General features: G+C 54.5%; 3 protein-coding genes across 4 annotated transcripts; 2 read left to right on the forward strand and 1 right to left on the reverse strand.

The window, feature by feature from the left end:
* Positions 1-234: 234 nt before the first annotated feature.
* LOC108153606 lies at positions 235-2,191 on the forward strand. Of its 2 annotated transcripts, none has more exons than XM_017283701.2 (2): positions 235-676; positions 1,782-2,191. In XM_017283701.2, exons 1-2 carry the CDS (start codon positions 554-556, stop codon positions 2,118-2,120), a joined length of 462 nt encoding a protein of 153 aa, XP_017139190.1. In that variant the 5' UTR covers positions 235-553; the 3' UTR covers positions 2,121-2,191. The 2 variants fall into 2 exon arrangements, with proteins under 2 accessions (XP_017139190.1, XP_017139191.1); XM_017283702.2 differs by having other exon boundaries at positions 235-628.
* A 2,167-nt stretch (positions 2,192-4,358) lies between these two features.
* LOC108152921 lies at positions 4,359-10,678 on the forward strand. The gene is made up of 3 exons (XM_017282601.2): positions 4,359-6,190; positions 6,253-7,460; positions 7,518-10,678. The coding sequence occupies exons 2-3, from the start codon at positions 6,545-6,547 to the stop codon at positions 10,613-10,615; spliced, it is 4,014 nt and encodes a 1,337-aa protein (XP_017138090.1). The 5' UTR covers positions 4,359-6,190; positions 6,253-6,544; the 3' UTR covers positions 10,616-10,678.
* A 30-nt stretch (positions 10,679-10,708) lies between these two features.
* Positions 10,709-13,839, reverse strand: LOC108152922 (probable leucine--tRNA ligase, mitochondrial). Its single transcript, XM_017282602.2, has 4 exons — positions 13,664-13,839; positions 11,811-13,611; positions 11,516-11,754; positions 10,709-11,459 (listed from the first exon to the last, which is right to left on the reverse strand). Exons 1-4 carry the CDS (start codon positions 13,751-13,753, stop codon positions 10,974-10,976), a joined length of 2,616 nt encoding a protein of 871 aa, XP_017138091.1. The 5' UTR covers positions 13,754-13,839; the 3' UTR covers positions 10,709-10,973.
* Positions 13,840-13,922: the final 83 nt, after the last annotated feature.

Here is a 13,922-nt window from a genome sequence, read left to right on the forward strand (position 1 = left end):
GATCAAAAATCATATTATACTTTCAGACTGTGCGTGTAAACGGAACCGATGAAAAGCTTTGCCACTAACAAACACAAGGTTCGGTTCTCATTCTTTGTTCTCTCTTCTCTCTCGCTAAATGAAAGAAAGAGAGAGAGAGAGAGAGAGAGAGAAGAGTGTATGACTGATTGACGCACGTAAACAAATTGTCTGTCCGTCAAATGGAGAGGCACCACACAACACAACACACACTGGGAGGGCCGCATTCAACGCCGAGCGCTGGGCCAGAGAGGCCGCGGAAAAGCCCCCAAAGCATCTAGAAAACACTCGAAAATAGAACAAAAGCCGCGACGACGAATAAACCCGAAAACGGAAGAAAAAAATAAAACCAAATTGTGGAACAAAAAGAGTTTGAACAAATTAGCGCTATGTAAAAGCTCTCGGTAAACGAACCAAAAATTTGACAAGTGTCGCCAGTGGTCGCCTCCCCCCGCTCCACTATTAAATATTTAACGGGATCACAACGGCAGCTGCTGCCCGCCGGTCGTCGGCCACCGACACCGCCCACAACGAGATGACGTCGCCAATTAGCACGGCGGTGCAGCGTCGCCGGCAGCTGCTGCACAGCGTTGAAAGTTTGCGCGGTCGTGTACGTCAAGTGCTAAAATGTGTTATTAATTTGCATATTGAGTTTTTGGTAATTGAACACTCTCTATCCCTGTCCCTGTCCCTGTCGCTGTCCCTTTCCCCGTCCCTTTTCCGTGCCTGCTGCATTTTGTCCCAGCTCGGATCTTTGACCCCACACACAAACAAGTGTTGTAATCCGCTCGACCACAGAGTGACACTTGTTTGCATTTAATGCTGCCGAATGTTAGCGGGGAGCAGCTGTAAATGTTACCCCTACCTATGTATGTATTTACAATGCCTCTCTCTGGCTGCATTCCGTTCCAATTTCGTTATCTCTCTCGCTCTCGCTCTCGATCCCCATCTGTTGTGCATACACTTGAGTTCGTAGCAACAGGTACACTACAGTACAAATGTATGAGCTAAGTAGTATGTACTTTAAAGCATTATCGCGCGAATAAAAATATCGAAATATTCTGCCATTGGAACTTTGATTATATTTGAGACTGTAAAGACTTGTAAAGGTGTAGCTATTATTTTCACCGCAAGTGTATCTCTCACACCCGCTGTTATCTAGCGTAACATTCCCTCTAGCAGCCCGCTGTTAACAGTTGCGACACAGTTTTGGGACCTGTTAATGCAATTATAGCCCCTCTATTGGGAACGAAATGTTAGAATGTCTGGGCTATAATGAGGAGGGGGAGGGGGTTGTCGATAGGGGGTGCAGTGATTACTTGGACCGCTAATTAGAGAAAACCGTTAGGGCCATAGGCTAACATGAGGATGGAGGGGCCCTCGAGCCTCCCCCTAACATGCATCGAACATGAGCTTAGTTTCCCGGGTTCAGAGACTTTGCTAATTTGGACCCGACATTGACGCGGCCCGTGACAAGATTTTGTAGCTGAAATCCGAGCCGCAGACAACGCCGAATGCGGCAAAATAACAGACGATGGACGGACAGAATGGGCAGTGGCCCTCGCGAAGCAGCTATCAATGACCGTAACGCCGTCGTAGTTACTGTCAATGTAATCCGACACCACTGCACGGGTACTGCCTTCACGAACCCCACCCCACCACACCACACCCCGCCCGACCCCGTTCATTCACACATTGCTCAAAGCAAATCGAGCAAAATAAGCGATTTTTCAGCTAATCTAATTTCTAGTCACACTCTCCAGGTGCTCGAATCCAATGTGGCCGCTTTGCTGGACGAGGTGAGGGCCCTCAACGATGACCACGAGGAGATGCTGCGGCTGGATAGGCTGATCGAGACACTGCGCGACTATAGCGGTCCCACGATATGCCACGAATGGCCATATCCTTTGATATTCAAAGGCACAATCGACGAGGCGCACGTAGCACAAATACTCAACGGAAGCGAGCTGGAAGTGGCTTCCAGCGGGAAGGACTACATCCAGCTGGAGTCTGGCACGGGTGCGAGCGGGACCACTAGCAAGCGATCCCGGTTTCTACGATTTCCAAGGGGAAGCAGCAGAAAACTGCAGTCAGCTGACTGATTGCCTTCCCTGTAATGAAAACTGAACAAAATACGATTAAATACTAGGCATACTGTATACCTTAAGCTGTACAAAATCGTTTACATCTGCGTCTGGTGTCTGGTATGTTGGGTGACGTTTCCAAATGTTTCAATTACTGCGGTCGTCTGGGTCGGCAGCATTTTGATATTAGCATCACCGCAGACGGAGCAGCACATAGTGCATCGTACATGATAGTGCATTGCTTTTGCGGTGGCGGCTTACATTGATTATTCTGACGCATTGAAGGGAGGAGTGTGGGAGACAGGGGAATCTCCAGAACTTGACCTTTAACCCCTGCCACCGAATCTAATACGTCCGAATGCCTGGGCGCAGTCTTTTCACGTTTCCTTTCTTCATTCTTAAGGGACTTTTTCCATTTCCCACTTTAATGTTTTATCAAAGTTTTCCTTTGCCTGCCGCACTGGTGCTCCTCTGCTGCTCTTGCTGCTCCTCCTGCTGTTGCACTTGCAGCATTGTTGTAGCATTGGCGGTCCGTTTGTCCTGCTGCGATGGATGTAAACTTAACCCAGGAGCCTGGTTAGCGCTATTTACCGTTGTAGCTCTCTCTGTGGTTGTTGCCGCTGCTGTTGACATCCTTGTTGGCCATTAATTTTGCAGGCTTTTGCGTGAGGAGCATGTCCCCGCCGCTGCTCTAGATAACGAGTGCAGCAGAGTCGGAATCAGACGGCAGGCGGATGGGTGGCCGACTGGGTGGACTAAGGGGAGCCACGATAGCGTTCAACCTTTGGTCTTTCCTTTGTCTGCTCTCCAACCTTTTGCAACATTTTCACTTTCGCTTTCCGCTCGAAAGCCCCCCTCCCATCCCCTGTGGTGTGTTGTTCTTGGGCTCATTATCTCGATTGTTGTTGCTGTTGTTATATACTTTTTAATAATTACAGCTCGCTGCTGCAATTGTCCCTGACCACACACTGAATGGGTTGGATCAGAGGAGAGGACAGTAACGGGGACATGCGAGTCGGCCGGAGTTGATAAATAGCGCGCACAGCGGAGAGCACGAGAATGTCAGCTCAAGGTATATTAACCAGAAGGTGGGGCAGATCGCAACAGGGGCAGCTGTATTTCAGGTGCCTTTCAGGCCACAAGGGGGTCGATGGAGGGTGAAGCGTGGGGGCAAAAAAAACGTAGTTACTATACCTCCTGTTTAACATGCCATGAGCTGACACCCCACCCAGAGGTCACACCCAAACACACTTAGTATGTGTGTGTGTGTGTGAGTATCATCATTAGCTTTTGGCGCCCTCTGTCGAAGTGCTTTGCTCCGCTCTCCCCCGTTTTTGCCTTGGCTTGGCCCCCGACGTGCGATGGCCAATTTAATCAGTCTGGCAGCGCGCAGAAAAGCTGATAATACCGTTATGAATAATTTACACATGCACACCCCTCCTCCTCACACCCACACACAAACACAAACACAACAACCCACACAATCATACATTAAGACTGAAACGCGCTTTATTATTGTTAATTTTTGCTGTTGCTGTTGTCTTTTCTGCTGGGTTTATTTATAATTAATCAAGTAGGAAGAGCAGCGAAGAGCGCACGGACCAAAAAACAAATAAGGGAATTAATCAGTTTGACCCCAGTGGTAGCTAGTAGCTACCAGTAGCTGGGGAATTCACAGGTTCCACAGAAGTGGGGAAGGCTAGAGACTATATCGAGGACATCTCCTTCCAATCGTTCCTTGAAATAGATTTGTGAATATATGTAAAGATTTCCCAGAAGCTTCAAGCTCTTGCCACTTGTTGCAACACGAGGCAAGTTCATTGAACGCAGAGACAAGACTGATTGCACCAATCAGGAGCAGTCTGGAAGAGGCGAAAAGTGAGACTTTAATAGGAGACACCGCTCGCACCTGGCCTGCCTGCCAATCAACGGCTTAGTTATTGTCCTGTCTGGCAGGCACAAACGACCCGAAAGGAGCCTCGACAGCTTTCTTTCTCCACGGCCAGAGCGAGCAGCACTGGGGCCTCATAAATGCCAACGCACGCACACTCCTCCGAGCTTTGGCACATTCGATTTTTGTTGCTGTTGCTGTTGCCGTTGCCGTTGCTGTGGCAGTGGCACTGGCATCAATTAAACTCGAATTGTTGCAGTGTCTTCGATGGATCTATCAGGCAACGCCCCCCCCCCCCCCCCCCCATTTCCTTTTGTGGGGCACTCTTCGCTCCCAGCTGTAGACTTGGCTAATTGTTTAGGTGTGTGGCGGACAACACCACCGCTGCGCATTCCCTGCAGGTCTGCAGGTCTGCCGTCGCGTCTCCCTCTCCACCCGCCTGTGGTTGTCGCTTAACTTTTGCATATTTCGCACGAGCGGAGAGGAGCGGAGCGGAGCAGAGCAAAGCAACCAAAAACCACTCACTTGGCTGGCACGTGAACCATTACGATGGCAGGCAATTATGTAGTATATGTATGTGCGTGTTCCCTTCGCTGCTTTCTGGATAGTCGACGGCAGCGACAGAGACAGCGGCAGCGACAGCGGCAGCGGTGGCGGGCCATACGCAAATCAGAAATGTTTCCACAAGCAACAACAACAGCAATGAAAAGCCGCGAAATGGGTTTTTAATGCAAACGACTTTTCCCCTCAAAGTGCACACGGCCAAGGTGAATGAAGAGAACACTACAAAACAAAGAACAAAATCAAATTTTCTGCGAGAGACCACGTACTACACCACAATTGATCAGCGGAGTGGTGGGAAAGTGTGTACACATTGCCGCAGTTTGTCTTTTTCTTTTGTTATTTGGTGTAAAATCAAGATTGAAAAGGAGACTTTTTTGGCTTACAATTGCAACATCCTGATCGTGTTTCCATGCAAATTCAATACTTAAGCTGTAATTCACTTTTCTCGCCGATAGTGTGTACTTCAACCTTCGACTTTTGTTTTCAGAAGAATTTAAGCCAATTCCTCATCTGTATGTAGGTGCAACTGCATTTCTATTGCCTTCATTCCTGGGATGATTTCCCATGGACTCTAGCAATTGCGGTGTACCGCCTGCAGCCCAGTAAATCCAATGTTTTGGTATGTTTAGAAGCGAAAGCAGTGGCACCAGCAACAAGCCCCATAGACATGTGCGCTGGATGTGGATGTGGATGTGGATGTGAATGTGGATGTGAATGTGGATATGTGTGTCTGTCTAGCTGTCAGTCGTCCTGGTGATGCGGTAGTAGGACGCCTTTACCGTGTGCCTCAACCTCAACCTCAACCAGGTACGAGTATATTGCCTCCAAAAGAGCTTTAAATAAACAAACTAATAACAGAAATCACGAAGCAATAGGCAATAGGCAATAGGTAAATGTGAATGCGGAGCAGGAGCGCGATGCGGGACGCGGGAGTCGGGAGGGAGAACGGTGTGTAGAATAAGGACAACGAGGCGACGCGACGCGACTGTCTCCTAACTGCACCAGGTACATAGTACAAGTCTATGGCAACCGCGCCAATATGTATATGTATAACCCGAATAAACAAACTAATAAAACATGCCCAGAGACCCAGGCACAGGCCCAGGCCCAGGCCCAGGGCGAGGGCTTAGGCTTGAGCCCCAGCCAGACCAGACCAGACCAGACCCGTTGCCAGTGCCAGTGCCAGTGGCAGTGCCAGAGCCAGAGACGCGACTCGAAAAAACATTCGAGTAGGAATACCCCAAAAGACTGAAAAAATAAAAACACCAACAACAAAAAAAACAACAAAAAGTCAACTAAAACTGAACCAAAATTTGGGCGGAAGAGAGAAAAACCACGAGCAGAGTGGATAGTAGAGAGAGAGAAGCGCCAGGAAGCAGCCACTGCAACGGAACGGAACGGAACGGAACCAGAGCGCCCGCCTCAAGTGGAGAGTCAAAAGTGGAAAGTGGAGCGAAAAGGAGGAGAGGAGAGCTTCTCCAAAAGTTACAGTATCTATGCACTGTATCTGTGTAATCCATAATCCGAATGCAATCGCAAATTAGATAACCGAACCAGGTGCGCGGCATACATATCTGGGCTCCTCTCCACTGGAATTGGAATTGGACTTGGACGGCACTTGCATCTCTTTTCGGTGAGTACTTGGCTAGAGGCTAGAGGGTCCATGGTTTCGACTTAAGGATTTTGCATCTGCAGTCTCCATACTCCCATATTATGCAACGCTAGGAAGCGCACGCTCGGGAGAGAGGAGGAAATCGGGAAAGCACTTTGAACCATGTCGGAAGCTCTCGCGGAGTCGCTCGCTCGGATAGAACTATTATGAAACTCGAAGGTGGAAGTCGCACGCACGGCAACGGCCCAGGGTGTGGTGCAGGGGCAGAGCCAGGGCCAGGGACAGGCGCTGGTGCAGGTGCAAGGACAAGGGCAGCCAAGGACAACGACGGCGACGGCGGCGGCAACACATGCCAGGCGTCGCACGCTGATCTCCATGGCCAAATGCCGCAGCAGGCAGTACTCCACACTCCATGATGAGGCGCCGGAGTCGCCGTCCCCGTCGCCAGCACCTACACCTACACCTACACCAGCTCCCGTCCCAGCCACAGTTCTCCCCACAACATCCGTTGCAACAACAGCCGCCGTCAATGGTGCAACAACCACGTCGCCACAACTTCAACAACAACAACAACAACAACAGAACTACTTACCTCAAACATCTTTGCTGAAAATCGAACCGTTCGTTCCTAGTTTTAATCAACGACTTCGCCGGCGTCCTATTGGTCGCTCCCATAGCACCCTAAGCCACAATGTCATCCAGAAGCGGCATCCAGTGCCCTCCACCGCCGCCGCCGCAGCAGCCCAATACCAACAGCAGCAGCAGCAGCAGCATCACCATCACCATCATCAACAGCAATCGGAACAGCTCCAAGTGGGTCATCCCCAGCAGCAGCAGCAACAGTTGAAGCGCAGCTATGGGACCGCCGCTCAGCTGCGCAATCATCAGCGGAATCTGCACCGTGGGGTGGGCATCACCCGTCAACGCTCCAAGTCCACCTCCTCCTCGGCGGCCTCGAACAACTGCCGCCCGGCCACTTCCGCTGCCACGCCCAACACGCTGGTGGGCAGCACGGGAGGGACGCTGGTGAGCGGAGCAATTGTCACGCCGCAGCCGAATGGCATCTGTCGGATTCAGCGGCTGGCCAAGGAGCGCGAGGAACTGCCCGATCGCATCAACTACGATCGCCGCGGCCTCACGGCCATTCCCATCTTCGAGCAGGAGCCCAATCTCCGGCTGCTGTCGCTGCAGCACAATCTAATCAACACCTTCCACATACCCAAGGAGCTGCCCCCGCCGCCACCGCCAGTACCTCCTCCTCCACCACCAGCAGTGTCCACGCCAAGGGATGGTAAGTATTCGTCTCTAAACGAATCTTCCTCTAAAGCGCGATCTCCCGTTCCCTCAGAATACAACAGCCACAACCACACCAACGGGAGTACCAAGGAGGGATCCGATCTGGGCGTGCACAAACGCCGCTCTGGCCTGCGGGGACATCAGCAGGGGCCACGATTGACGCGTGCCATGACCAATGCCGGGAATCCGCAGAACCATCATCTGTCGCCCAAGTCCGGCGGGAGTCCGAATTCGGGCAGTCCTCTGACCACCCAAGCTCTGGCCATCAACGGAGGAGGAGCCGGACGCTCGAAGCTGCCCAAGCGAGGCTACAACTATGGGCAGGCGCAGCTCACGCCACCGCCCGCTCTGAGAATGCGCTATGGCATGGAGAAGTCCAAGAGCTTCATGTCCAGCAGCCTGCAGGCGATGAAGCACCAACAGCAGCTCATGCAGCGAAGGGCCTTGTTGAAGGCCACAGGAGGCGGAGGGGGAGCATTGGCTGGGAGCATTCTGCAGAGCTGCGACGAGAGCAGCGCCCTGAATGGCAGCACTCTCTCGCTGTGTGGGGGACTGGGCGAAGAGGAGGAGCCCAGTGCTGCCTCCAGCTGCCCCCTGGAGCAGCTGAGCATCAAGAACAAGCAGCTGAGTCTCAGTGCCAGCTACGGCAGCATCTTCCAGCAGTTGGTCTTCCTCGATCTCTACGACAACCAAATCGAGCGGATAGCCAACCTGGACGGACTCCCAGTGCTCTCAGTGCTGCTGTTGGGCAAGAACCGCATCACGGACATTGGCGGACTGGCCTCCCTGAAGGACTCGCTCCGCGTGCTGGACCTGCACGGCAACAAGCTGACGACGCTGGGCAGCCGCATCAACTGTCTACAGCAGCTGAAGTCCCTTAATCTCGCGGGGAATCAGATCCGTCAGATTAACCAGCAGGACTTCCTGGGCCTCCGCTGCCTGCGGGAGCTGAACCTCAAGCGGAACAAGCTGCGGCGCATCAATGGCTTCCAGCATTTGGTGGCTCTGGAGCGCCTGTGGCTGTGCCACAACGAGCTGCACAAAGTGGACGATATGGCGAGCATAGCACGCGCCTCGCGACTCCTCGAGGTAACGATCGAGAACAATCCCGTGTCCCTGGCCGGCGATTGTGTGTCCTTCCTGGTGTCATATCTGCCCCTGCTGCAGTCCCTCAGCCAGATGCCCATCACAGAGCAGGTGCGTCGCGCGGCGCTCGCCTGGCGCCAGCACAAGGAGCAGGCCCAGTCAACGCACGGCAGCTCGGAGGCGTACCACACCATCCGCAGGGAGGAGGTGATTTCGAATGCGCGCACCAACTGGGAGCTGCTGCGATCCCAGCAGACCATGGGTCGCCCCAAGAGCCGCCTCACCAGCGAGCTGGCCAAGATCAACGAGTCCAACGAGGGCACTGCCAACGAGGAGCCGGAAACAGAGTCCGAGGAGTCACAGCAGCAGCAGCCCAAGGAGCTGTTGGACGAGCTGCAGGCGCTGACCAAACTGCCGCCCATTTCTAAGAAACTGCCAGAGGAGGATGGCGTCTCATCTGAGGCCTCCAGCCTGGGACCCAACGTGGACTCTTGCTCCAGCTGCTACAGCACCGACAACGAGGAGGGAGGAGCAGGCAGGAACAAGCCCACCACACCGCAGATCGATGAGAACTGCAACAGGGTGGTGGGGGGAGGAGTCGATGCCGCCTGCTCTTCGCCTGCCCCTCCGACACAAGACGGAGCAAAGACTGCGACGACTCTTGCAGCTGCCACGCCTTCGCCTTCACCACCAGCTCTCACCCTGACGCCCCCCGCTGCCCATGGCACTTCTGTGCCGTGCTGCACGCCCAATCCGCCGCCACCATCGACCACGGCCACGCTGCCCGTGCCCCCATCCACCGCCACAGGGAGCTCCAGCGGCAGCCGTCCGGCCAGCAGTAAGCAGCGTCCCCGCCACGCGCCCATCACGCAGCTGGGTCTGCAGATAAATCGCGGCGGAGCCTCCAAGCGGTACATGGCAGGGAGTTTGGTGAGGGCTCAGACCGTGAGCAGCAGCACGAGCAACAGCAGCAGCTCCAACAGCACAGGTCGCGCCAAAGTCACTCCCAATGCGCTCTCTGTGGTGCCGTCCCAGAGCAAGGCGTCGACTCCGACAAGCGGGAGTGCTGGAGGGCGGGAGTCAGCGACAGCGGCGGCGACAGGCGGAGGACCCGCAGCTGGAGGAGGAGCCACACCTGCAGCAGCCATCACCGTGTCGAAGCCGAGTGCAGCGGAGCGAGAGAGGGAGCAGGGAGGCGACTACCTGATCGAGATCTGCGGCCGATACCTGAACATTTACGGCCAGGGAGCGCTGCGGTTCATCGACAAGCAGTGGAACCCGGCCAAGGCCAACGACGTGCATACCCTCAACTTCAGCTACATCAACTTCAACAGCATTGTGTCTGTTCTGGGCAGGATCAAGTTGCGCTTCCCCCACGCCGAGCACTTTGTCTTCCGGGAAACGAACATCAGTTGTCTCGGCCAGCTGAACGGGCTGGCGGAGCTGCAGGGACTGGGCAGCCTGCTCATCGATGCGGAGGGCAACAGCATAACCGCGAAGGCGTCCTGGAGAGCGTACGCCATCTACAGACTATCCCACTGGGGCCTGAAGCAACTAAACGGCCAGGAGGTGACCGAAGCAGAGGTGGAGGCAGCCAATGCCATGTATGCAGGACTCTCGGATCTCGTTCTCTGGTCCATGCCCGAGGTGATGCTCCAGCCGCTGCTGGCCCGCCTCCGCCTGGACGAGACGTGCACGGCTAGCAAGCTGTCGCCCAAGGAGTGGCTCCTGCGGCCAGACAATAAATCCCTGCGCCTCGTCGTGGGCAAGGAGGCCCTGCAGTGGAAGAAGAATGCTGCAACTGCGGCCCCTGCTAGTGCCGCACCAACGACAGCGGCAGGGGCCAGTGAGGGTGGCGCGAATGCAATGGCGCCCAGTGCCAGGGATCGGGGAAGGCAGCACTTTGCCCTGCTGCTGGAGAACACCTGCAATGCGGTGGAGAAGCTGCACAAGCTGGAGACGCTCTGGCCGAGCATGCTGCTGGACATTGTGCGCAATACGCTGCTGGACTACGCCCAGCTGGACGTCTACCTGCGGAATCTCATGTGCGAGCTGATGAAGTGATGGAGGACAGGGAGGCAGGAAGGAGAGGCCCCCGAGGGGGCGCGTGGAGTTCGTAGACTTATTTGCTTTTAGTTAGAAGAGCACCCCGCAACATGCGACATGCAAACGTTATATATTCCAATGATCCTAGGCATTTACATCCGATCCGAGACTCGCGAGAGACCAATCTTGTAAAGCGCAGGCATACATCTAGTCCAATTTTTATAAATATTTAACATTAAACATGATTAAAGAGTACCAATCTAACGGAAATGCATTTCCACGGGTCCCAACCGATGCAACCGGTCCAACCAGTTCCGCATAATCCATAACTGCGCCAATCCACTTAATAATATAGTAATCATAGTCTCGGACGCAGCTACTCTGCCAGCACTTTGTCCGTATCGCTGCTGCTTGCCGGTTTCGCCTTCTTCTGCACTTTGTCCACGTAGATGTTGAGGATGGCCTCGATGCCCGGATACAGCACGAAATTGGTGGTCCTTATCTTCTTGTCGATGAGGTACGAGGTCACCGACTCCGTGTTGAAGGCTATGTCCATGGCATCGCTGTGCGTCACCTTGTCCAGGAGCGTGCGCTGTACCTTGATCACACAGTTCTCGAAGCCGTTCACCTTGATGCTCAGGTCCAGGTTGTATGCGGCATCGATGTCCGGCCACCGCTGCGACAGCACATCCTCTCCCCACTGCAGCTCCAGGCTGGCGTCGTTCAGTCGACCCTTAACGGACACAAACTTGGACCACAGCTCGGAGGCAAAGTGAGGCGCCATGGGGGCCAGCATGATGATTTGGGCAGCCAGGGCGCGTTCAAACTGCTTGCCATGGCGCTGAATGTGCTTGGGCGTGCGCTGTGAGAAGACATGATTAGCAATGATTGCTAGCAGGCAGACTGGCGGAGACTCACCCTCAAGGAGTTGGTTAATCCCTGCATCTTGGAGATGGCCACGCTCAGCTGATGCGCATGGCGATAGTTGAATGTGGCGCCCTTGACGTAGAAGTTGCGGGCGTCAAAGAGCTTGGCATCCTCCGCCAGAAACTGCTCGCTACTGACATCCACCTCTGTGGAAGCCTCCTCGCGTGCTGCCTGGAACTCCTGCAGCGTCAGCCAGAGTCGTTTCTGCCAGTTGAGTATACCAGGAAAGGCTGAAAGAAATCGCAATTAAATCCGCCCTAAACATCTAATAATCCTTGGGCCTTACTTGCACTCGACCAATTCCGATGAGAGGTGGGCGCCACATCGGCGAGAATAATCAGGCGAGTGGTGTCCGTGCCGTACTGGTCGAACATTTCGCCTGGCTCCACGCCATTCTGCTTGGACTTGGACATCTTCTCCCAGGTCATCACCACGGGCTCTTTGGTCTCCTTGAGCAGCGCCTGGTTCTTCTTGGCGTTCACTACCTCCACCTCGTCCTCGCGCACGTAGCGTCCGCTGCCCTTGACGCGATAGGAGCGGCCCATGACCATGCCTTGGACCAGCAGGCGGGAGAAGGGTTCGCTGGTGGGCGAGAGGCCGCAGTTGTTCAGGAAGTGGTTCATGAATCGCGCATAGTACAAATGCAGCACGGCATGCTCCTTGCCTCCGATGTACAGGTCCACGGGCATGAACTGGCTCGCGAGGGTGGGATCAAAGATGCGCTCCGAGTTGTGGGCATCCAAAAAGCGCAGGTAGTACCAGGAACTATCGACAAACGTATCCATGGTGTCAGTCTCGCGTTTCGCTTTTGGATCCCCGCACTTTGGACACTCGCAGAGCAGGGCATCCTGCCCAGAGGATGAGGACTCCCGTTTGGGCAGCGTCACTGGCAGCTGTTCCTCGGGCACGGGCACGGCTCCGCACTTTGGGCAGTGCACAATGGGAATGGGAGTGCCCCAGTAGCGCTGTCGTGAGATCAGCCAGTCCTGCAGCTTGGAGGACACTCGATAGCCACCGACATTCAGTCGGGTGGCTGCCTGGAGCACCTCCTTCCTGAGCAGCTCCCAGTTTCCTGGATTGAGGCGTGTCTCTTCCGATCCAGATGCGCAGATAGCCAGACCAAATGAGTCCCACAGCTCCCTGTCCTCGGCTCGAAAGCTGGGAGCCGCCAGATAGACATCGCAGTCTGCTGGAAAGGCGGCCTCGTCGCTGAAGACCACGGGAATGGTGGTGCTAGCAAATGGATTCTCCACACTGAGGCCCCCTGCACCCGACAGTTTAGCGAGATAGTGCTTGCTGCGCAGCACGAGAAAGGCATTCGGATCCTTGAGATGCTCCGGATTGGCAGTCCACACCCTCAACAGGTTGCAGGCGGAGGTGAGCAGCGTGAAGGCGTAGCCATTGCACTCTCCTATCCAGTGCCGCTGCAGATTGATAATGTCCCTCCAGTCGCGCAACGTGGGATCGTCCAAGCCGTCTAGGAGCTGCTTGGCATACGCACTGGTCCGGATGAACCACTGCTTGAGCAGTTTCTTCTCCACCTTGGCGCCCGATCGCCAGGAGCAGCCGTTTGCATCCACCTGCTCATCGGCCAGCACCGTTTTGTCCACCGGATCCCAGTTGACCAGAGCCTCGTTCTGGTAGGCCAGTCCGTGCTTGTGCAGCATCAGAAAGAGGTGCTGCGTCCACCCGTAGTACTGAGGACTGCACGTGGACAGCTCGTGCGCCCAGTCAAAGGAGCAGCCCAGTCGCTGCAGCTGCTGCTTCATCTGTGCTATGTTCTGCTGCGTCCACGCGGCCGGCTCCACTCCCCGCTGGTTGGCGGCATTCTCGGCGGGCAGACCGAAGGAGTCCCAGCCAATGGGCTGAAACACGTTCTTGCCGCACATTCGCTGGAAACGGGCCACGGCATCGCTGATCGTGTAGACGCGCACGTGCCCCATGTGCAGATTGCCCGAGGGATAGGGAAACATGGAGAGCACGTAGTACTTGTCTGCCGGTTGCTTGGCATTAAACTGTCCGCCGCTGAGCTGGTCCCGCCAGTGGGTCTCTATGCGATGCTTTACATCGCTACTCAGCTCCAAATACTGCCGTGAAAAATACATTTTAGTTGTGGCCCCTTTGTATTGGAATTCTCACCTCGTTGCCAGTGCAGCTTTGCGTTAGAAAGCGCTTCCAGCAGCTCCAGTGAAGGCCGCGCAAGGTCCACGCGTGGCGTAGCGCCTGCATTTTGTTTGTTTTAATTGATTGAACTGCACATTTGAGCTGCCAGCCGGACTTATTGAATAACAAAATTAAAAAAACCGAAACGATCAGCTGTTTTGAAAATGGCGTTGCCACTTCGTTCAACGTGCTAATATTTGCCTTGATACATTGTTGGCAATACTAATTCTAACGA

This window comes from Drosophila miranda, chromosome XR (assembly GCF_003369915.1).
Source record: "Drosophila miranda strain MSH22 chromosome XR, D.miranda_PacBio2.1, whole genome shotgun sequence".
NCBI lineage: Eukaryota > Metazoa > Arthropoda > Insecta > Diptera > Drosophilidae > Drosophila > Drosophila miranda.